General features: G+C 43.5%; 1 protein-coding gene across 3 annotated transcripts in view; it reads right to left on the bottom strand.

Annotated features, from left to right (window-relative positions):
* The window catches only part of WASF2 (WASP family member 2), an 84,252-nt gene that overhangs the window by 14,627 nt on the left and 45,435 nt on the right, over window positions 1-24,190 (bottom strand). For all 3 annotated transcript variants that reach the window (XM_019013606.4, XM_063701273.1, XM_055389281.2), the window contains exons 2-3: window positions 9,895-10,067; window positions 80-214 (exon numbers count right to left, since the gene is read on the bottom strand). In XM_019013606.4, the coding sequence (XP_018869151.1) occupies window positions 80-214; window positions 9,895-10,024 (265 nt within the window). In that variant the 5' untranslated portion in view covers window positions 10,025-10,067. The remainder of the gene's footprint in view (window positions 1-79; window positions 215-9,894; window positions 10,068-24,190) is intronic.

Genomic DNA, 24,190 nt, shown 5'->3' with positions numbered 1-24,190 from the left:
TTTTTTTAATAAATCAGGGAAAAAAAATTCTACAAAACTGCTCAGCAGAGCCTGCAAATGCTGAGCTCAGTTTTCTTACCTTCTTCTTCCTTGGGATCCAGCTGAGTGACTTTAACTTGTAGTCGGTCGACCCTCTCAGCAAGGGAGCTTACCCGAGAGGCAAAGGTATTTGCCTGAGTAAAGAGCTCTCCAAAAATGTCCTCTGCATATTTACCTGGAAAGAGCAAAGAAACCAAGTCACTAGTGCATAGAAGTAACGTAAATGGTCACAAAAACTGGCTACTAAAGATCATGTTCCCTAACCCCCAAACACATACATATACACACACATACCCTAAGACGGTTTGGGCTATATGCAGATGACTGCTCTTAGAGACAGAGAAATACTCTTCATAGTTTAGGAAGTCTGCATATGTTCTATAACTAATAGAGTCTTCTTGACAGACGTGAACAGTCATGAGACTCAAAACAGGCTGAATAAAACTGAAAGGTGTAATGCAAAAAATTAAGCCTGGAAGAAAAGATAATATTTCTACACATTTCCAGCCTGGGCAACATGGGGAAACCCCGTCTCTACTAAAAATACAAAAATTAGACAGGCGTGCTGGCAGGCACCTATAATCCCAGCTACTGGGGAGGCTGAGGCAGGAGAATCGCTTGACCTCGGGAGGCAGAGGTTGCAGTGAGCCAAGACCAAGCGACTGCACCCCATCCTGGGTGACGGAGCGAGACTCCAAATAAAATAAACACTACACATTTGCCTATAGCCCTTAGCCTCTTGCTGTTCTGTAAAAGTACCTTATAAAATGGTTCTGAAAAACAGATTGGGAGTTCAGAGGACGTTCTACGTATCTAAAATTAACATGAAAAATAGGAAATTAGTTCCTCAGTGGAGCCTTGAAAATACAGTCAACAACTATGATCAGTTGTGTTATCTTTGAGGGGCCCTGAGCTTATCAACAAGCCATAGCAGAGATATACAACTTCTTTTAAGAGGTGGGAAGGTTACTTTATGTTTTATAACTTATAATTTTTTTTTCTTTTTTTGGAGACAGAGTTTCCCTCTGTCGCCCAGGCTGCAGTACAGCGGCGTGATCTCGGCTCACTGCAACCTCCATCTCCTGGGCTCAAGCGATTCTCATGTATTAGCCTCCCGAGTAACTGGGATTACAGATGCGCACCACCATGCCAAGCTAATTTTTGTATTTTTGGTAGATATGGGGATTTGCCAGGTTGCCCAGGCTGGTCTCAAACTCCTGGCCTCAAGTGATCCGCCCACCTTGGCCTCCCGAAGTGCTGGGATTACAGGTGTTCTAGCCACCATGCCCGGCTTGTAACCTATAACTTTCAAAGTCTGCTTTAGGTTACAATCCTTCAAATCTACATCTCAGGAACCAAGTGAAAAGCTGAAACTTTCAAGCCCTCTCTGAAAAACAACATAGCAGTGGTCTCTTTCCACAATGTCTTGTTTTTTAGAAAAAGAAAAGTTCCGTACTTTCAACCCGGGAATGCAAGGAGAATTTGCAGCCAAAGAAACATAACAGCAATTTGACACTACCTCTATATTGTCATTCCAAGCCACAGGCACATTCTTACTAGGAATGAAAAGTGGTGCATACGAATAAATATACCATCTGAGCTTTTTTTTTTTTTTTTTTTTTTTTTATGAGACAGAGTCTTGCTCTATCCCCCAGGTGGAGTGCAGTGGCATGCAATCTCAGCTCACTGCAGCCTCTGCCTCCCGGGTTCAAGTGATTCTCCTGCCTCAGCCTCCTGAGTAGCTGGGATTACAGGTGCCTGCCACAACGCCCGGCTCATTTTTTGTATTTTTAGTAGAGATGGGGTTTCATCATGTTGGCCAGGCTGGTCTTGAACTCCTGACCTCAGGTGATCTGCCCACCTCAGCCTCCCAAAGTACTGGGATTACATGCATGAGCCACCGCGCCTGGGCCTACCATCTGAGCTTCTTGCAAGGTGAAGGCACTCATAAGAGACTGTGCCCAATCAAATGATAATTTTTTTTTGAGAACTATTTAAAGTAGGCTCTAATTTTTAGCTTCAAAACTACATTTATGCTTAGTCCATATTTGAGGGGGAAAAAAATAGCCTGAAAGGCCAAAACCTCACCTTCAGGGTGAACTGCAGCTCACCTTCCCAGTACAACCTGAAGAGTGGGGATAAGACCAATTCACTACATATTTTGAATTGCTGGTAAATTTAAGTCAATAAGGACTTCTAATCAAGGAAGAAGCAAGTCCTTGCATATTGATCGTTTGTGACCTAAACAACTATGGGAAGCTCCTGAGCTCAAAGAACTCAAATTGGCTGACAAGCATTTCTACTCTGCAGGTTGAGGATTTTATTTGATCCCTGTTCATAATATGGCTAAGTTCCTATGAAAACCATACTGTATCATGCTTGTCTAGGTAATGGAAAATTGTGTTTGGAAGGTTGAAACAGAGAAATATGCAACATTATGTGTGGAAAATAAACCAAGCTCAAAAATATCTGTTAAAAATAAAAGAAGGCTAGGCATGGTGGCTCATGCCTGTAATCCCATCACTTTGGGAGGCCAAGGTGGGCAGATCACTTGAGGCCAGAAGTTTGAGACCAGCATGGGCAATATGGCAAAACCCTGCCTCTAATAAAATTACAAAAAAATTAGGCCAGGCGTGGTGGCTCATGACTGTAATCCCAGCACTTTGGGAGGCCAAGGTAGGCAGATCACCTAAGGTCAGGAGTTTGAGGCCAGCCTGGCCAACATGGTGAAACCCCATCTCTACTAATAATACAAAAATGAGATGGGCATGGTGGCAGGCGCCTGTAATCCCAGCTACTCAGGAGGCTGAGGCAGAAGAATCGTGTGAACCTGGGAGACAGAGGTTGCAGTGAGCCAAGATCGCGCCATTGCACTCTAGCCTAGGTGAGACAGCGAGACTCCATCTCAAAAAAAAAATTAGCTGGGCGTGGTGGCGGACACCTGTAATCCCAGCTACTCAGGAGGCTGAGGCATGAGAATCACTTGAACTTGGGAGACAGAGGTTGCAGTGAGCCCAGATCATGCCACTGTACTCCAGCCTATCTCAAAAATAATAATAAATAAAATGAAATAAAAGAAAAGAAAAAAGAAAAATATCTATTAACCATCCAGCTATTCTGGAGGGGGAAAAAAAAAACCAATCAACTTACACCAAGAGTCACCAAGAGTACCTAGGATTTCCTGCTCCTTAAGTGAAGGGGGTAGTGACAGTAGAAGTAGAGGCTCAGTGTGGCACAGTGGTTTTCAAGAAAAAATCTTACACAGAACCTCAACATATAAAACTGGTAACAATAAGATTTCTGTTTTAAGAGGAAGTGAGGTGGTGTGAAGGCTTCCCCACTATCTCATCACCTCAGGCCCGAGGCAGACTTAGAACTATACTGAGACATGGAAGGAGCAGTTGACTTCAAACCAGAAAATCTGGGCTGGGCGCAGTGGCTCATGCCTGTAATCCCAGCACTTTGGGAGGCTGAGGTGGGCGGATCACGAGGTCAGGAAATCAAGACCATCCTGGCTAACACGGTGAAACTCCATCTCTACTAAAAATACAAAAAATTAGCCGGGCATGTTGGTGGGCACCTGTAGTCCCAGCTACTCAGGAGGCTGAGGCAGGAGAATTGCATGAACCCAGGAGGCGGAGCTTGCAGTGAGCCGAGATCGTGCCACTGCACTCCAGCCTGGGTGACAGAGCGAGACTCAGTCTCAAAAAAAAAAAAAAAAGAAAATTTGAGTCAGTCTCAGCTCTTTCTATTTATACTCGTGTACTCATCAGCAAGTCACAATCTCCCAGCCTTAGTTTCCTCATCTGTAAAGTGGGGATAATATCTACCCCATCAAGTTACCATAAGGATTAAGTGAGCTAAAAATGTGAGTTGTTACAATGAGATTCTTCCTTATACTCCTCAACCACATTACATGACTTAAGAGTGTAAATACCTAAGGCCAGACATGGTGGCTCATGCCTATAATCCCAACGTTTTGGGAGGCCGAGGCGGGTGGATCACTGAAGGCCAGGAGTTTGAGATCAGCCTGGCCAACATGGTGAAACCCTGTCTCTACTAAAAATATAAAATTTAACCAGGCATGGTGGCACATCATCTTGTAATCCCAGCTACTCAGGAGGCTGATACATGAGAATCGCTTGAGCCCAAGAGGCAAAGGTTGCAGTGAGCCAAGATCATACCACTTCACTTCAGCCTGGGCAACGGAGTGAGACTCAGTCTCAAAAAAAAAAAAAAAAGGTGTTAATTCTAAATACCCTAAGTTTTTGATTTTCAAATTTTTTTTTTTAATTTTTTAGACAGAGACTTGCTCTGTTGCCCAGGCTGGAGTGCAATGGCACAATCTCAGCTCAGTGCAACCTCTGCCTCCTGGATTCAAGAGATTCTCCTGCCTCAGCCTCCCAAGTAGAAATACAGGCGCACGCCCAGCTAATTTTTGTATTTTTAACAGAGAAGGGGTTTCACCATGTTGGCCAGGCTGGTCTTGAACTCCCAACCTCAAGAGATCCGCCTTGGCCTCCTCAAGTGCTGGGATTACAGGCGTGAGCCACTGTGCCCAGCCTAAATACCCTAAATTTTAAGCTTAGAGGAAAATTTTAAATATAATTCCAATCAGTAATTTGATAGTATCTATTCTTCAAGTGCTAAAAATTACTCCAACTTCTGAAAACAGAAGTGTGATACTGAACTAGGAAAAACCAAAGTGTCTTGTTCAGAGTTAAATTTCACTCACTCAGATTACCAAGACAGACCAAATATCCATCATTATCCAACATTCATACAGATACCACATTTTGCAAAAGATTCTAGGAAGCAGTCTTCAATTTTGTTTTTTCCTTAGCAGAACACTTCAAATGAAATGTTACGTGGAAGTAGAACAGGTAAAACTGATGTTTAAAAATGTGAAGCTGCTCTTATTGAAGTCTGAGTGGGAGTCTTGGAGCTCCCCAATGGCATGCCCCACCCCCTCACCCACACTGCAGTCAGTTAGAAACCCAATATCTAGCTTGATTTTTTAATGACCCAAGTGGGGGTTCCATTCTCCCGAGTGGCCACAATACTGATACAAAGTGCTGGCTGGCTGTGCCTGTATTTCCTAAGATACAGCAACCGAATATGCGAAATGCCAATCTCACTATTCTGAGAAAAAATAAGAATTCTGGATGTGCTGTCACAGAGCCATCTATGGCTGTGGAATTTTTAGTTTTATGCTTTATCCCTTCCATAATCAGACTTTCACTACTAAATTGAGAAGTTCCACCCAGGTACAATGCACATGAGGCCAAGGTCATGAGCCTGAAGCACATATGAACCCTTCCCTGCACTCCTCTCAGCTAGATGAAATCCCAGTCATCTTTCAAGGTCCCATTCAAATGTAATCTCTTCTGTGAAGTCTTCCTTGACCCCGCCTATCCCTACCTGTGCCCCCACTACCCATAGAAAGTATTCTTTCCATTCCTACATGCTTTGTGCATCAATAGCACGGAATAGTGGGAAATATATAGGCGTGAATTATTCGACATTTACTGAGTTTCTACTGGGTGACAGGTACTATACAAGGTAGACACTGGGGTTCAAGAACAAACAACACATGATTTCTACCTTCAACAATTTTTTTTTTTTTTTTTTTTGGTTGCCCAGGCTGGAGTGCAGCAGTGCTATCTCAGTTCACTGCAGCCTTCACCTTCTGGGCTCAAGTGATCCTCCTACCCCAGCCTTGCACCTCAGCCTTCCAAATAGCTGGAAGAACAGGCACACGCCACCACACCCAGCTAATTTCGTTTATATTTTGTAGAGACAGTGTCTCACTATGTTGCCCAAGCTGTCTCAAATTCCAGGGCCCAAGCAATCCTCCCGCCTCCACCTCCCAGAGTGCTAGGATTACAATTGTGCCCAGCCAATAATTTTTAATTGAGACATAGGTGATTTGTGATACAATGTGATAGGATAATATAGGCATGTAACGGGAGCTCAGAGGAACACTCTTAGCCCAACCTGGAAGAGAAGATTCCTGAGCTGGGCCTTGAAGGATCAGCTACAGGCAGCCAGACAGACAAAGATGGCAAGGGTTGTTCAGCCAGTGGGGATAGCAAGAGCACTGTATGGACATATGAGAGAGCATGGTCTGTCTCAGGAGAATTACTAGTAGCTGATAATTCATTCTTTCTTGCTTTCCTTTTTCATTTTATTTATTTATTTGAGACAAGGTCTCGCCCTGTTGGCCAGTGCTGGAGTGGCATGATCATGGCTCACTGCAGCCTTGAACTCCCAGGCTCAAGCGATCCTCCAACCTTATCCTCCCAACCAGCTAGGACTACAGGTGTACAGCACCACACCTGGATAATTTTTGAATTTTTGTAGCGATAGGGTCTCAGTATATTGCCAGGACTGGTCTCGAACTCCTGAGCATAAGCAATACTTGTGTCTCAGCCTCCTGGAGTACTGGGATTACAGGTGTGAGCCACTATGCCAAGCCCCCTTTTTCCATTTTAAAAGACTGTAAAATGAAGGCTGCGCGTGGTGGATCACGCCTGTAATCCCAACACTTTGGGAGGCCGAGGCGGTTGGATCACCTGAGGTCAGGAGTTTGAGACCAGCCTGGCCAACAAGATGAAACCCCGTCTCTACTAAAAATACAAAAAATTGGCCAGGCGCAGTGGCTCACGCTTGTAATCCCAGCACTTTGGGAGGCCCAGGTGGGCGGATCACGAGGTCAGGAGATTGAGACCATCCTGGCTAACACGGTGAAATCCTGTCTCTTCTAAAAATATAAAAAAATTAGCCAGGCATGGTGGCGGGCGCCTGTAGTCCCAGCTACCTGGGAGGCTGAGGCAGGAGAATGGCGTGAACCTGTGAGGCAGAGCTTGCAGTGAGCCGAGGTGGCGCCACTGCACTCCAGCCTGGGCAACAGAGTGAGACTCCGTCTCAAAAAAAAAAAAAAAAAAATTAGCTGGGTGTGGTGGCACGCGCCTGTAGTCCCAGCTACTCGGGAGGCTCAGGCAGGAGAATCACTTGAAAACAGAGGCGAAGGCTGCAGGGAGGGACCCGAGATCTCGCCATTGCACTCCAGCCTAGGCAACAAGAGCAAAACTCTGTCTCAAAAACACAAAAATTAAAAAAAAAATTGTAAAATGGAAGACAGACTGTAGAAAATGAGGCTAGAAAGGAAGGCAGGTCTTGCAGGGTCCTGAATGCTAGGCCAAGGAACTTAAATAATTCCACAGTGAGGAAGAGGGGAGAGAAATAGTTGTGATGTGTACTCTGACTATAAAAACACTTGTTACATTACAAAAGTTAACACAGAACTTTCAAAGCTTCAGAAATTCAGAATCATAAAAAGTAAAAAGTGAGATTTGACTTTTAGGCAGATCACTCTGGCAGGGATATAGGAACAGATTTAAGGGGGTTGGATCAGAGAAAGAAGGTAGAGGGAGGCTTGGGTAATAGTTTAGGTGAAAGTCAATGAAGTCTAAACCAGGGCAATATTGGCAGAGACAGCGAGTAAGGGACAGAGCTGAGAAATCTGTAGGAAGTCTGAGTTTAAACAGTGACTTTGCCTCTTACTGGCTGTATCTCTTTAGGCAAGTTAACTTAATTTTTTTTTTTTTTTTTTTTTTTTGAGATGAAGTCTCGCTCTGTCGCCCATGCTGGAGTGCAGTGGCACAATCTCAGCTTACTACAACCTCCGCCTCCCGGGTTCAAGCGATTCTCGTGCCTTAGCCTCCCGAGTAGCTGGGATTACAGGTGTGTGCCACCATACCTGGCTAATTTTTGTATTTTTTGTAGAGACGGGTTTCACCATGTTGGCCAGGCTGGTCTTGAACTCCTGACCTCAAGTGATCCACACCCTTCAGCCTCCCAAAGTGCTGGGATTACAGGCATAAGCCACTGTGCCTGGCCAAGTTACCTTATTTTTCTGAGCCTTATTTTCTTTATCTGAAAAATGGGAATACCACCACCTAATCTCATAGGATTACTGAGAAGATTAAATGAGATAATCTATGTCAAGATCTTATCCAAACCTGGCATAAAGTAGGCAATCAACAAATGTGGGTTCCCTTCTCACTCTCTCCCCATTCTCTCCTCTTAGGAATTATTTATTTCTGCCTCCCCTTGTAGATTATGAGCTCCTGGAGGGCAGAGACAATTTCTTATTATTGCCTCTTATTCTTATTATTATTGAGTATCCCCTCAGCAGCTGGTACATAAAATATGTTCAACACAAGTTTATTGGATGAATAAAGGATCAGTTAGCCCCCACAATGTAAGAAAATCTTGTTTCCTTGGGCATAAGGTGACTTTGGCCCTCAGATCAGCTTCCCCAAGATAGAAGTGGTCTGATCACAAGTGGGAGTGTGAGCAATGGCATCCATCAACACCACCCTGGAAAAATAGCTGAGAGAGAGCGTAACTTCAGTAAGTGGAAATAAGAAGCATCATTAGCTAGATGTTCTTTGTCCTATGAAGAAGGAACCAGTGTGTGATTGATTGACTTCCACCCATTTGGCCTTCTCAGAGAGAGACAGAGAGAGGCAGAAATTATGCCTTTAAAAAGCAGTGAGGTCTCTGCAGCCTTGATGTGCTTCCTTGTCAGCTGCACTGCTGTTGCGCTGTCAGTGTTCCTTTGTGTAAGACAGGCACTGGCAGGGTTTCATTTCTTCATGATGCCCCATCTAGGTTTCTCTAAGCCCTGGATCAACTGAGATGATCCCTGAGGTAGGTGAAGGCTTAGGAATCTCAGACTCCATACATTATCTGGTCATAGAGTTCTGTCTCCTCAGCCTCCTATTTTAAAGGCTGGGCCTATTGCTATACGGGAGAATGCAGGCTTTCTTGATATTCCACTGCCTTCACTAAGGGCAGTGATGCGATAGGAGGGGTGAGTATCTGAAATAATTCACACCAAGATGCCTTTGCTAAGGAAGATCACTAAAATGGCATTTTGACGGAGGTTCTTATGGGAGCTGGAGTGGCACTAGATAAATGCAGAGCCAATCCAAGCATCTGCCCTTCCCATATCTCAGCTTCAAGCAAACAAAGTCAACTTGATTCAGAATGAAATCCAAACCACATGCATGTACCCCACCCAAGGCAGTCTCATTCATTCTTGCCAATTAAAAAAATATATATAGTTGAGCTGGCTTTCCTTCAGCTCCAAAACAGTCTGGGCTAACCCCCATCTTCCTCCTAAGGAAGAATGGCTCCAGCTACTATTTGTGTCACTGTATGTTCACACAGCTTGCAAAACTCCCAATACCCACCCCAGAGACTGCAGAAGTAATCTGTACCCTGAACTTGGACCTGGGGGCTTGCAGCACAATTAAATGTGTACCAGGGTGGACAAGTCAGTCAGAATCTCTCCGAAGGCATGTTTGCTTTACTCCTCTTTGGGAAGAAAAGGGGTGGGGGTGTTGGGTAGATAAAGACTATTGGCACATTTGAGGCTTCAACAAAGTCAGGCTACATCGAACAGCTCGTGTAATTACAGGCACATTCCCCGACCCAAGATACTGCTCTGTGAACCTCCCACTTTACACACACAGAATTCTGCTCTGTCATTCCGTCTGCAGTTTTTGCTGCAGCCCTTCCTGCCACCCTTCCCACAGATTTCTGTTGAAGCAGGTGGAGGGGGAGGGAGGAGGGAACCTAGAGGGTGGTGGTAGATAAAGAAGGTTGAAGAGAAGAAGCTACACCAAAAGGGAGCCTCTCTTCGGGGAGGAGAGGGAGGATACATTTTCGCATTACCTAGGGAAGGCAGATGGGGGAGAAATAGGAACGCGGGAGGAGAAGGAAACTAAATAAAGAGCACCAACGACCCCTGAGGGCAAAGCACAGGCTCTCCGAGGCACTCACTCAGGCTGCCCAGCTGTCGGATGACATTTGCCAGGGTGATGTTGGTCACGCATTCCAGCTCGCTTCTAACGCTAGGCAACGTCTGACGGCACAGGTGCCTTGGCTCGATGTTCCTCGTTACTAACGGCATGGTGGACCTGCTTCAGGCAATGTTCTGAATGGTGAAAAACAACCTAAAAAAGAAATAACAGGAAAGTATTACTCAACCACAAATTCCAGGCACACTAGGGCTGTGTGAATCTTTTTTTTTTTTTTTTTTTTGGTCTTACCCTGATCTAAAACAGCTTTAAAAAAAATCTTCATTCTCCCTATCTTTTTTTTTCTTTCATTTTTAAGTCCTCTCTCCCTTGCCCTTTTTAAGGTTTGCTATTAGAAGATCTGCTATGTAAGTTTAGAAATTCTGGACCGGTGACTGCTGCCTGAGGTACATAGGCAGTATAGAAACATTAAAGTGCCAACTACTGCTCCAACCAACAAGAGTCTCCAGAGGCAAGGAGGCATGGTTAGAAAACAGCCCATTCAGCAGACACTGGACGGTACAGATCCTATCCCTGGGGTGTTCATAACCAGGACAGATCAGATTCTAGGCCACCAATTATAAAGATCAAAAAAGAACACTGTCACCTGATAATCTCCACAATGAAATCAAGCTGCCAATAGTGATTGATATACATCAGGATATAACTTTTCCAGTCCTTCCTTGGTAAATGGCTGTTAATGTATAGCTAACTACTAGGCCGGGCATGGTGGCTCACGCCTGTAATCCCAGCACTTTGGGAGGCTGAGGCAGGTGGATCACCTAAGGCCAGGAGTTCGAGAGCAGCCTGGCCAAGATGGTGAAACCCTGTCTTTACTAAAAATACAAAAAATTGGCCAGGCGTGTCGCGGGTGCCTGTAATCCCAGTTACTGAGGAGGCTGAGGCAGGAAAATTGCTTGAACCCGGAAAGCAGAGGTTGCAGTGAGCTGAGATTGCGCCATTGCACTCCAGCCTGGGTGACAAGAGCAAGACTCCGTCTCAAAAAAAAAAAAAAAAAAAAAGTATAGCTAACTACTAATGCCAGTATCTCTTAAGTTTAGTTTGTAAATTGACTGAACGAGAGAATATAAAGTAAAAATTTTACACATTCAATATGTCAAACATGATGCTGAGTAAACTGTGCTGTAAGATTCCCTGGTGCTTTCTCTTCTACCCAACAGCTCCCTTTCTTGCTCCCATCCGGTTCAACACACCTGGGCCAAAAGGCTCTAGAGACAGCAGGAAATGTCTGGAGCAGATCCGGAAACCTTCCAGTTACTGTTTCTTATCCGGTGGGCTGAGCCCCTTTCCCTAGGAAATCCCCCAGCACTTCAGGTTCATGCTGAGCTATTGTTTTAGATTTAGATTACCGAATTCCTAGTTTTACAAGGATAGGAGAGGGTTTTAATGTCCACAAAATGGATATGACTACAGTCAAGACACAATGGACTGATCCTCTTTCCACATCTTATAAAACTAAAGAAATCTAAAACAGCCTAATGGTTTTCATGCTAGGGAAAATGACAAATTCACTTCACATGAAAAGGTAAAGCATAAAGTTAACATACCTAAGTCCTCAATTTTTTTTCTTATTTTTTATTCTTTTTGGAGACAGGTTCTCGCTCTGTCACCCAGGCTGGAGTGCAGTGGCACGATCTCAGCTCACTGCAACCTCCACCTACTGGGCTCAAGCGATCCTCCTGCCTCAGCCTCCCAAGTAGTTAGGATTACAGGCATGCACCACCACACCCAGCTAATTTTTGTATTTTTTTGTAGAGATGAGGTTTTCCCATGTAGCCCAGACTTATCTCGAACTCCTGAGCTCAGCCTCCCAAAGTGCTGGGACTATAAGCATGAGCCACCACGCCCAGCCTTTTTGTTTTTTTGAGACGGGGTCTCACTCTGTCATCCAGTATGGAGTGCAATGGTGCGATCACAGCTCACTACATTCTTGACCGCCTTGCTCAAATGATCCTCCCACCTTAGCTTTCCGAATAGCTGGGCCAAGTCCCCAATATTATAAACTCCTCTTTATATATTTAAAAAAAAAAAAAGCAAAACAAGGGTTTATTTACATCAAATCTTAAAACACCAGCTCATCACCAAAAAGTTGACTGTGAATACAAAATGCTTAAACCAAACTAAATATTACAGACATATTGTCTGACCAAAAGAGAAAAAAAAATCTTTCAGGCTCAAAGGGGGAGTAGAACCCTTTGGAACAGACTGCTCCTTGTTATGGACATTCTGATCTGCTACAAGTAAAAATAAAACAGGAAGCCAGCAGCTTGGGGAACAAGATTTCCTGTCACCAACAGCAACAGCCCAAGAACCAAGAGAATCAGCTGTTTGCTTATAACTTTGAACCTCCCTTTAATAGTCACTGTGTGGCAGCTGTGCCTATCTTTGGGGTGCAGAGGTGTTTCCTGAATACTTGTCTACTAAGGAAGTGATTTCCATTCCACTTCTCTGCTGAATTCCCCCTTTGACCCCATGGGTTTTCTAGTCCAAACCCTGGACTTTCCAATTTAACTCTTTCCCTCTTTTATTTAATGTAAAGGGTATCAGGTACTAAGATGCAATCTTCAGTAACACATGGTAAAAAGAGAGTTTAGAACAGGAAAGGTGGGAGGAGGTTACATATGAAAGAACCTTGCAGGGCTCTGAACACCATCCTCTAGGTGTCCTTAGATTTCCAAATTTCAAACTTTCAAGATCAACCAGAAATTTGGTGTACAGCCAGGAATGACTGGAAACAGCCACTGTGGCTCTTCCACTGGTAATCATTTGAGTACTCATTCCAGCTTCTCAAGAGGAGCTAAAAGAACCAGACCACCTTGAAATGCTGTGCTGAATGTGACCAATGACAGGGCATTCTGGACTTTCCCTCTGGATACCTAATGGAAACTAGATTCCAGATGGCTACATAAATTTCAGATTGAGGGTGGGGGGCAAATTCTAACACCTTGGTACTTTAGCATTCATGGTTTTCTAAGTGCCTTGGATAAGCAGAACAAACAACTAACTGTATGTCATCTGTTTGGGGTTTACCTGGAACCAAGTTTTCTAAAGCAAATGGCTTATTGTCAAAAAGGCCAGTTACCACAACTAGCGGGAGGGTACTCAAGAAATAACAATATGTCAATATCTATTAGGACAAAACAATCAGAAAAGTTTATCTGCTATCGTTTAAAGTGATTTGTTTCAAAGCCACCAAAGAGAGACAAAATTCCTTGTTATGTGAAATGACATGCACCATTGCTCATTTTTCTTTTGGATAATCAAGGATTGGTTTGTACAAGAAGCATGGAGTTATGCATGATCTGAACCACAACAGTAACTTGACCAAGAAGAAAAAAATCTTACATTCAGGTGAAAATAAACTTAGAATTGGGCAAAAAGATTTCCAGGCTCTCTCTCTCACACTTCAAGTTATAGAAAATGTATGGGCTTTATGGAGTTGACACATTCTTAGGTTAGCACCCTGACTAGTACACCTTACTGTGTGATCTTGGGGGCAATTTTCCTAGAGACATTAAATAATATATATAAAATAAAAGACCCACTACAGGGCTTTTAAAAAAAGGCAGTTATAGGCCGGGCGCGGTGGCTCATGCCTGTAATTCCAGCACTTTGGAAGGCCGAGGCGGGCGGATCACGAGGTCAGGAGATCGAGACTATTCTGGCTAACACGGTGAAACCCCGTCTCTACTAAAAATACAAAAAATTAGCTGGGCGCGGTGGCAGGCGCCTGTAATCCCAGCTACTCGGGAGGCTGAGGCAGGAGAATGGTGTGAACCTGGGAGGCGGAGCTTGCAGTGAGCCAAGATCGCGCCACTGCACTCCAGCCTGGGCGACAGAGCGAAACTCCGTCTCAAAAAAAAAAAAAAAAAAAAAGAGGCAGTTATTTGTGGTTCCACAGACCCTAGGCAAATCCTCCTGTAGAATAAATCCTATTCACTGATAAATATTTTATCTTATTATTTAAGAGACAAGGTCTCACTCTGTCACCCAGGCCTCACTCTGTTGCCCAGGTTGGAGTGCAGTGGCATGATCATAGCTCACTGCAACCTCAAACACCTGAGCTCAAGTGATGCTCCCACCTCAGTCTCACAAGTAGCCAGGACTACAGGCACATGCCACCATGCCTGGCTAATTTATTATTTTTTATAGAGATGGGGCCTTGCTATGCTGTCCAGGCTGGTCTCTAACTTTTAGCCTCAAGCAATCTTCCCACCTTGGCCTCCCAAAGTGCTGGGATTACAGGTGTGAGCCACCATACCCGGGCCCCTCATTGATAAATATTTAAAAATACTTTTAACCACAGACATATTATATGGTGGAATGCAATATTTACATTAAAAATTTAAAGACAAAACTCTAGCCTTCAAAGGAATTTGGCAGGTTTTTCCTGGAGGCTGCTTCCAGCTGTGATCCTGGACCTCCTGAAGAACATATACTATCTCTTTCTTCCAGTCTTTCATAACTGGATTCCTCATCTGAACCACAGAACAAAAAGGATGATTAGAGTGACAGTTTTCTCAATTCCCCTCAAGACTGTACATAACTAGCACCATTCTACGCGTACTGGAGAAAAGTTAATATATTACATAATATGAATGCCTAATGACATTAAGATTTAATTCTTTCATGGAACTCCAGTTGAGAAAGCCTCCTCTATCATCAGTAGCACCTTACTGGTATAGTGCACTGGATGTTGGGGAACCACTGAATTAAGGAAGGACAACAGGGTCACATTTGCATTTTAGAAAAATCATTCTGCATAAGCACAGGAGTTATATTTGGGCAGGAGAAGGCTGGAAGTAAGAAGACCAATTGGGAAATTCTTCACAGGCTGAGAAGGAGAAAGTAGAAATGTAAAGGCCCACCCTACCACAGCTAGCAAATATGAACTGAGAAACTAGACAGGTGGCAGTTGCAGGGGTGAGTCCAGCCCCTCAGCCCCACCGGCTGCTCTCTTTAGTTTTATACAGTTATACTCACAAAGTGATAAAATGTATGTTTCTTTATCAAAAGCGTCAGAAAAGAGCTGAATGCTAGCGCCAATGAAGGAAAACGAAGAGAACGTGAAGAAAACCAATGAAGTGGTGGTTCTTGGTCAAAAAAGGAAATTCTGGATACATGAAAGAGTGGAATGCCCTATCTTTATGGAATCTGTGAAGGTCTTTTTCAGACATCTTTTACTTTGATTAGGGAAATTATATACTATAGTGATATCTGCTAATTTGGGGATTTGAGAAGGTCTTACCTTGGGAGATGTTAAATAGGAGAGGAATTAAATTAGAACTGCTGAGAATATAAAAGTTACAGGGAAGTAGATTTCAATTTATCTAGGTCATTTTAATTAGAATTGTCCGATAGTAGAATGGCTTATCTTTAGATAAGGTTATGAGTTCTCCAGCCCTGTGCTCTGGATGACCAGCTATCAGGCACGTTGGGGGAGAAATTTCTAGCATTTATGAAGGTGTTGGAAAGTCAGACTAGATGACCTCTACAATGCCTTCTAAATCAAAGATGTTATAATTTTTATTCTGGGCTTTGTGTCCTCATCTACAAAATAAACGGACTAAGCTAAACATCTTTTAGAAGCTTCCCAGATCTAAAATTTCTAGATGTGCTTCTACCCAAGCTGCCATGATCTCCTCACTCAGCCAACATCCACTTGCATTCTGAACACACAATCAGAGGCACATTTAGGGACTGTAGAGAGGGGCAGATTATAGCCATGAATCATGCCCCTTCTCCAGGTCTACATTTGTCTAATTACTAGGACCTGTGAGATCTAGAATGGCCCAAAGGAAGTTCCAGACAGAGCCCTGAGGTTATTTATACCCAAGAGGCTCCTGGACTGATCAAGGAGTTAGCTACCCAAAAAATTTCAAAGAAAAACTGTATTTTGGACCAGCTCCAGACATCCAGGCCAGATTCAGCAGTAACCCCATCTTCATCTGTAGCAAGTTTCAGCCTAAGGGACTTGAGAATGAGTCTGAAAACAAATAAAAGACTGCCAGAACTTCCTAGCCATGGCCTGGCAGTACCAGTCTGGACTGTTAATGCCATGATGGCATTTGTGCTTTGAAATGGAAACTGGATGAGGCCCTTTAAGTTCCCCTCAAACAGTGAGATTCTTCAAGTCTGTATATTTGAAGTTATCATGCAATTTTTTTTTTTTTTAAGACGGAGTTTTGCTCTTGTTGCCCAGGCTGGAGTACAATGGCACAATCTCAGCTCACCACAACCTCCGCCTCCCAGGTTTAAGCAATTCTCCTGCCTCAGCCTTCCCAAGTAGCTGGGATTACAGGCATACAGCACCATGCCCACTAATTTTTGTATTTTTAGTAGAGATGGGGTTTCTCCATGTTGGTCAGGCTGGTCTCGAACTCCTGACCTAAGTGATCCGCCCACCTTGGCCTCCCAAAGTGTTGGGATTACGGGCATGAGCCACCATGCCCAGCCTATCATGGAATACTTTTATATATCACATTTGATCAGTATAAAGTTAAAAAGAGACTCTGGGGCCAGGCACAGTAGCTCACACCTGTAATCCCAACACTTTGGGAGCTGAGACTGGAAGATTGCTTGAGCTCAGGAGTTCAAGACCAGCTTGGGCAAAAAAGCAAGACCCTGTCTCTGCAAAAAATTTTAAAAATTAGCTGGGTGTGTGGTGCTACATGCCTATAGTCTCAGCTACTTGGGAAGCTGAGGTGGGAGGATCACTTGAATCCAGAAGGTTGAGGCTGCAGTGTGTATGATTGTGCCACTGCACTCCAGTCTAGGCAACAGAGACTCTGATATCCACCCTACTTTCTGAACTCTCATGACTGCTCCCAACAGCCTGGGGTGGGGTGGGGTGGGGTGGGGTGGGATGGGGTGAGCTGGGGGTTGGAGGGTAGAAGAAAACACAAAGGGAGGGATATCTGTGAGAGAAGGGAGGATGCACTCATCTGTGCCCCACACTCTGAATTCCTGTTATTACCAGAAGACAGATGACTGCTCATTCTTCTGGCTATGTTTATTACTAGCTGTTCATGACAAATAAACAATGCTACATTTTGAGCCAAGGTCACTGATAACACCTGCAGATTTCTATGGTCACATCCAAAAAGCAAGCATATTTGAGCTATAGCAATAACCATCACAACAGAAATGCTTCTCAAGGCAGTTCCTCTTTGAAACATACCCCCAAAATGCTGATCAGCAGTAGCAGGGGATGGAACATGTGGGGATGTTGCATGTGTGGCAATTAGGACTTCTGCTTTCACTTCAGCGTTTCCCACTGTTCTATAGTTAACAGCACTTTGGATGGGGACATATGAGAAGAGGTTTACTCTTGAGTTTCCTCTTTCAAGAGATACATTTCTTTATGTTAAAGAACATGGCTGGGTGTAGTGGTTCACACCTGTAATCCTAATACTTTGGGAGGCAGCAGCAGGAGGACTGCTTGAGCCCAGGAATTCAAAACCAGCCTGGGCAACATAGCCAGACCTCATCTCTATTAAAAACAAAAAGATTAGCCGGGTGTAGTGGCATGCGGCTGTAGTCCCAGCTACTCAGGGGGCTCAGGCAGGAGGACTGAGGATTGCTTGAGCCTTGGAGGTTGCAGAGAGCGATGATCACACCAGCTGGAGTGGTTGCACTCCAGCCTGGGTGACAGAGCCAGACCCTGTCTCAAAAAGAAAGAAACAAAAAAGAAAAAGAATATGCATTTCACTAGGTTTAAGAATTTCAGTTGGAAAGTCGAATAGTCATTTGACTTCAAAATGACAGACAATACATGGTCTTACTGAAATTTAAGTCTGTATATTAAAATGTTTAAAGTATGAATTTACTGTTGCATATAGCAGTCCTCATTACCATGCAGCAACTACAAGGAAGAACACTTCATTATAAGCTTAGGCACCCACCCACTTCCTGTTGAAATACAGGGTGGGGCTAAACTAACAAATATAACCACACTCTCTCTCCAAGCACAAGGAATGACAAATCCGTTTAGGTCACTAAAACAATGTCCAAAGGAGCTAGCAGGACAGAAATGGAACTCCTGCGGTAGATACAGAAAGTATTTGACTGGGAAAACTGAGAAAAAGGGCTTACTTGTGATCTAAAAGAGATATTTCCAATTTCATAAAGGAATGACACACCAATTTTGTGCCTACATCCAATCAGTGTAGGGATACTTCTTGTCTTGATATGGCTTTAAGACAGTAGCTGAGGAAACAGAACTTCTAAACTCCAGTATCTTACTCCTTGAGCATAAGGTACATCTATGAAGGACCATTCATTCACACCTGGTAATTCTGTAACTTTTTATTATCTTTTGGGGGCAATAGCACCTTTTGTTCTTACCTTTTTACACTTAAGGGTCTAATCATAGTTTCGTTCTTAAAACTAAAATTGGGGGAATCTCTTTAACCTTCAAAATTGGTTTCTTCTAGTATCAACTTTTTCATAGAAAACTGTCTTTTAAATGGCCAAAATTAGACTCTCTTTTTAGCAGGATCCATCTGGTTGTCCAAAAGAAAATACATTTAAACTGTGAGTTGGAAACCTGGATTCTAGCTTTCAGTCTAATGATGACAGGCAATCGGGGATAAAATTTCAATTCATCCCTCTAGTCCAGCTGTAAACTACACTAAAAAATGCTTGAAAGATGCTATATGAAACAGAGATTTTGTATGCAAAGTATTCTGAGCTCTGAGGAAAAGATTTACCCGCATAAAGTACTTCTTGTATCTCCATCTTGGCCCAATTCCTTGTTATGGATCCACTTAAATTACACAGGATCTACAATGTGGTCACTGATGACTTTCAGTTACAGACAAAGTTCATTTTACTTTCCCAATCTAATGCCAATTTCTAGTAAAACCCATATCACCAAAATTGTATGGTTTGAAATACTTCAAACTACCCATCTAAATGGGCTTTTACTTTGATTGGATAAATATAGATTATGAATAATTGTACTTATAAATGGAGAAATCTTACCCTTTACTCCTAATAAGGTATCAGATTTCTTTCAGCCATTGTCATCAACTGAACATTAAATTTACACAGGAGTTTAACATGAAAAACAACTAAGCTGTTCTGAAAAAACAACACCCACACACAAAACAAAAAAAGTATCAAACCTCAACAAATCAGTTCAAATCATTCACTAGATTACTAGAAATATGTCAATAACTCACATAAGCCCCAATGAAATACCCTTCATATTTAAACGCTTCTTTTTAAATTTATAGCCAATGACAGAAGAGAGTGCTCTCCAGTTGATGGTACCCAGAAATTTGAGATAAGAGGACAGATACAAAATGCATTCCTCTCCAAGTACCTGGGAGGAAGCCAAACCTGGGCATGTATTCTCCCAGACAAACAGCCAAAAGTCCAATACACAGCTTGGTTTTATGGAAGGTTCTAACCCCATTTTACTATCATACTATGCGATGGAGAAGATGGGGCTAGACCGCAACCTTTCTTTCTTGGCTCTTGCAAGCAGCACTGAGTACTGTACTAGGTTAAACTTCCTTTGGTCAAGGTATTAGAGTACCCACTGGTGGATTAGCTACAGTGGCAGGTTTGAAAATAGAAGAGGAAGGAGATAATAAGAGCTGAACTGCACATCAGGCACTAAGTCTCAATTCATCTGGCTAGCTGTGTAACCATTTGTTTTAATTGTTATGATGCCTTACTTCTTATTTCAAGCTTCTCTTTGCAGTAACTGCACCCTCTCTGGGATGGAAAGACCAAGAAAGAAACCAACTTTACACAACTGAGAAAGGCCAGGGAAAAGATGGTTGCAGAGCAACAACAAAAAGAAAATTCAGCAAAATGTTTTGTTGACACTTCAGGGCAATACACAAACACACTGTGTGGTCATGGAGCAGGCGGGCGGAAGCAGCAGTCCTGAGATGTGACCATTAATACACCAACTTAAGTGAGGAGAGAGACCTAGCAATCACAACTACATGTGAGACAAGGAGTGGAATTATGGAGCAAATTGCCATGCAATTCCATATGAACTACTCAATAGCCAGCTGTAACAAGAATTCATTCCTGAAAAAGTGTCACACACACATCTCTCACTAATGGCCAAGCCACCAGCAACTGACTAAGAGTCAGCAGCAAAGGGCAGCTGTACATCTACTTCCTCTCACAACATTTAGTCAGCACTCAAAGCATGAGACTTATAAGCTAAAGTCCTTGAGCAGAGGGAAAAATAAGTATCTGTTCTTTCCTTTCTAACCTCAGTTTACCAGGAAGTTGCCAAAGCCCTAAAAATCTAGTAAGCAGTGGGGCAGAGCAAGAGCATGAACATTAAGAGACACAGGTGTGGGTTTCACTCCACCACTGCCACATTTTATAGCTTTGGAACCTTGGCAAGCAGTCTAATCTCTCAGTCTGTTTCCTAGCCTGTTAAATCATTATCATGACCCCTTGTCTGTAAAGTTGTTGTAAAGAAAAATGAAATAATGCATGTATAAAATGTTTAGCACAGTGCCTAGCACAGAATAATTAAAACAACAGTAGTAGTAATAGTAGTATCATGGTAGTAGTGGTGGTGGTAGTAGTAGTAGCAGTAGAATGACATCTATCTAGCACATGCCCTGTTCTAAATGTTTATATATGGTTCTCTTAAGCATTATACAATACTGTCTTAATAAGCTTCAGGTCGTATTAATGGTTAACTACTAATTATAGTGCTGTTATCAATCACTGAATATTTATCAAGAAGACACTAAAAGACACAAAGAAGTATAAAATCTCTTCCCTTGACTCCAGGAGCTTATAATTCAGTTCAGAGAGAGAGAAAACCACAGTTAAGTAACAATATAGCAAATAAATAGAAGTTCAATTATGACAATAGAAAGGATGAAAATATCACTGTGAACTGAAGGGACTGAACAGACTCCTTGGAACCTTAAAGATCTGAACTGGGGCTGGGTGCAGTGGCTCATGCCTGTAATCCCAGCACTTTGGGAGGCCGAGGTGGAGGATCACTTCAGCCTAGGAGGTCAAGATTAGCCTGGGCAACATGGTGAGACCTTGTCTCTACAAAAAAAATTAAAAGTTAGCCAGGTGTAGTGGTACACACCTGTAGTCCCATCTACTTGAGAAGCTGAGGCAGGAGAATCACTTTAATGCGGGACGTTGAAGCTGCAATGAGCCAAGATCCATGCCACTGCCCTCCAGCCTTTGAGACAGAATGAGACTCTGTCTCAAAAAAAACAAAAGTAAACAAAACAAAACCCAAAACCTAAGATCTGAACTGGATAGAATTTGGATGTAAAAAAACAGAGGGAAAGGTTTTTCAAGGAGAGCTAATATGATAAACAGAAGTCTTGAACTTTACCACTAGTATTTATGGAAAAGTCACAATTCCAATGGGTTTCTACCATATTTCATCAAATTTAGGATGCCACTGATTGAAAGAGGCATTACGATTCAAGAGATGTTAAAATGGGGTGGGTATGGTGGCTCATGCCTATAATCCCAGCACTTTGGGAGGCCAAGGAGAGTGGATCGCTTGAGCTCACGCTTTTTAGACCAGTCTAGGCAATGTGGAGAAATCCCGTCTACAAAAAATACAAAAATTAGCTGAATGCAGTGGTGCACAGCTGTAGTCTCAGCTACTCAGGAGGCTGATATGGGAGGATCACTTTAGCCCAGGAGGTCGAGGCTGCAGTGAGCAGTGATCACACCACTGCACTCCAGCCTGGTGACAGAGTGAGACCCTGTCTTAAAAAAAAAAAAAGCGATGTTAAAATGTGAGGAAAAAATGTATACCTGAGTCAATGAAATATAAACATATTATTTTAGAGACAAGGTCTCATCATGTTACCTAGGCTGAAATTTAGTGGCTATTCACAGGCACAATCATAGTGCACTAAAGCCATGAACTCCTGAGCTCAAGCAATCCTCCAGCCTCAGAAGGTGGACAAGGTGGTCTTTAAAAAATCTCTCTAACACTAAAATGCATTCTATAACTCAGACTTACAAGAGAATAGTTATGTACCACATAACAACATTTCAGTCAATGATGGACTATGATGGACCACATATATGACAGTGGTCCCATAAGATCATAACACTCTTTTTTGTTTTGAGATGAGGTTTCACTCTTGTCACCCAGGCTGGAGTGCAGTAGCACAGTCTCAGCTCACTGCAGCCTCCCCTTCCTGGGTTCCAGCTATCCTCCCGCCTTAGCCTCCCAAGTAGCTGGGACCACAGGCACATGCCACCACGCTCGGCTAATTTTTTGTATTTTTGGTAGAGATGGGGTTTCACCATATTGCCCAGGGTAGTCTCGAACTCCTGAGCTCAAGCGATCTGCCCACCTCAGCCTCCCAATGTGCTGGGATTACAGGAGTGAGCCAACATGCCCAGCCCCTTTTCTATGTTTAGGTATGTTTGGATATACAAATACATACTGGCTGGGAGTGGTGGCTCATGACTGTACTCCCAGCACTTTGGGAGGCCAAGGTGGGAGGATCACTTGAGCCCAGGAAGTTGACACCAGCCTGGGCAAAATGACAAGGCCCTGTCTCTATAAAAAATGAAAAACGTGGCTGGGCGCAGTGGCTCACACCTGTAATCCCAGCACTTTGGGAGGCCGAAGTGGGTGGATCACTTGAGGTCAGGAATTCGAGACCAGCTTGGCCAACAGAGTGAAACCCTGTCTCTACTAAAAATACAAAAATTAGCCGGGCGTGGTGGCACATGCCTGTAGTCCCAGCTACTCGGGAGGCTGAGGCATGAGAATCACTTGAATCTGGGAGGCGGAGGTTGCAGTGAGCCAAGATTGTGCCACTGCACTCCAGCCTGGCGACACAACAAGACTCCATCTCAAAAAAAAAAAAAAAAGAAAAGAAAAACTCAGCTGAGTGCAGTGGTGTGCACTTGTAGTCCCAGCTACTCAGGAGGCTGAGGCAAGAGGATCCTTTAAGCCCAGGAGTTTGAGGCTGTGGTGAGCCACGACTGATTGCTCCACTGCACTCCAGCCTGGGCAAAAAAAATGAGACTTCATCTCTAAAAAAAAATAGTAAATAAAATAAATAATCAATATAACCAGCCTGGGCAACATAGAAAGACCCTATCTTTACAAAAAATTTTAAAATATGCTGGATCCCATAAACATATACAACTACTATGTACCTACCAAAGTTAAAAACTAAAAATAAAGGCTGGGCGCAGTGGCTCACGCCTGTAATCTCAGGACTTTGGGAGGCCGAGGCCAGCAGATCACAAGGTCAAGAGTTCAAGACCAGCCTGGCCAATATGGTAAAACCCCGTCTCTACTAAAAATACAAAACTTAGCCAGGCGTGGTGGCACGTGCCTGTAGTCCCAGCTACTCAGGAGGCTGAGGCAGAAGAATCGCTTGAACCCAGCAGGTGGAGGTTGCAGTGAATCAGATTGTGCCACTGCACTCCAGCCTAGGAGACAGAGCGAGACTCCATCTCAAAAAAATTAAAGTTAAAATTAAAAATAAAAATAGGCCAGGCGTGGTGCCTCATGCCTATAATCACAGCACTCTGGGAGGCTGAGATGGGCAGACTGCTTGAGCCCAGGAGTTTGAGACCAGCCTGGGTAACATGGATAAACCTCATTTCTATGAAAAACACAAAAAATTAGCCAAAGGGCCGGGCGTGGTGGCTCATGCCTGTAATCCCAGCACTTTAGGGGGCCGAGGTGGGCGGATCACGAGGTCAGGAGTTTGCGACCAGCCTGACCAACATGGTGAAACCCCGTCTCTACTAAAAATACAAAAATTAGCCAAGTGTGGTGGCACATGCCTGTAAAACCAGCTACTCAGGAGGAGAATCGCTTGAACCTGGGAGGCAGAGGTTGCAGTGAGCCAAAATTGCGCCACTGCCCTCCAGCCTAGGAAACAGAGCGAGACTCTGTCTCAACAAAAAAAAAAAAAAAAAAAAAAAAAAAAAAAAATTAGCCAGGCACGGTGCCGAAAACCTGCAGTCCCAGCTACTCTAGAGGCCGAGATGGGGGGATTGCCTGAGCCCAGGAAGTCGAGCCTGCAGTAGGCTGTGATTGTGCCACTGCACTCCAGCCTGGGCAACACAGTGAGACCCTGTTTCTAAATAAATAAATAAATAAATAAATAAATAAAAAATTAGCCAAGTGTGGTAGCATGTACCTGTGGTCCCAGCTACCTGGGAGGCTGAGGTGAAAGCATCGCTTGACTCCAGGAGTAAGAGGCCCACCCAGGCAACAAGAGCAAGACATCGTCTCTTAAAAAAAAAAAAAA

The sequence above is a fragment of the Gorilla gorilla genome, chromosome 1 (assembly GCF_029281585.2).
Source record: "Gorilla gorilla gorilla isolate KB3781 chromosome 1, NHGRI_mGorGor1-v2.1_pri, whole genome shotgun sequence".
In the NCBI taxonomy this organism is placed as follows: Eukaryota; Metazoa; Chordata; class Mammalia; order Primates; family Hominidae; genus Gorilla; species Gorilla gorilla.
The sequence above is the reverse complement of the archived record's forward strand: the minus strand, read 5'-3'. Positions and strand labels throughout refer to the sequence as shown.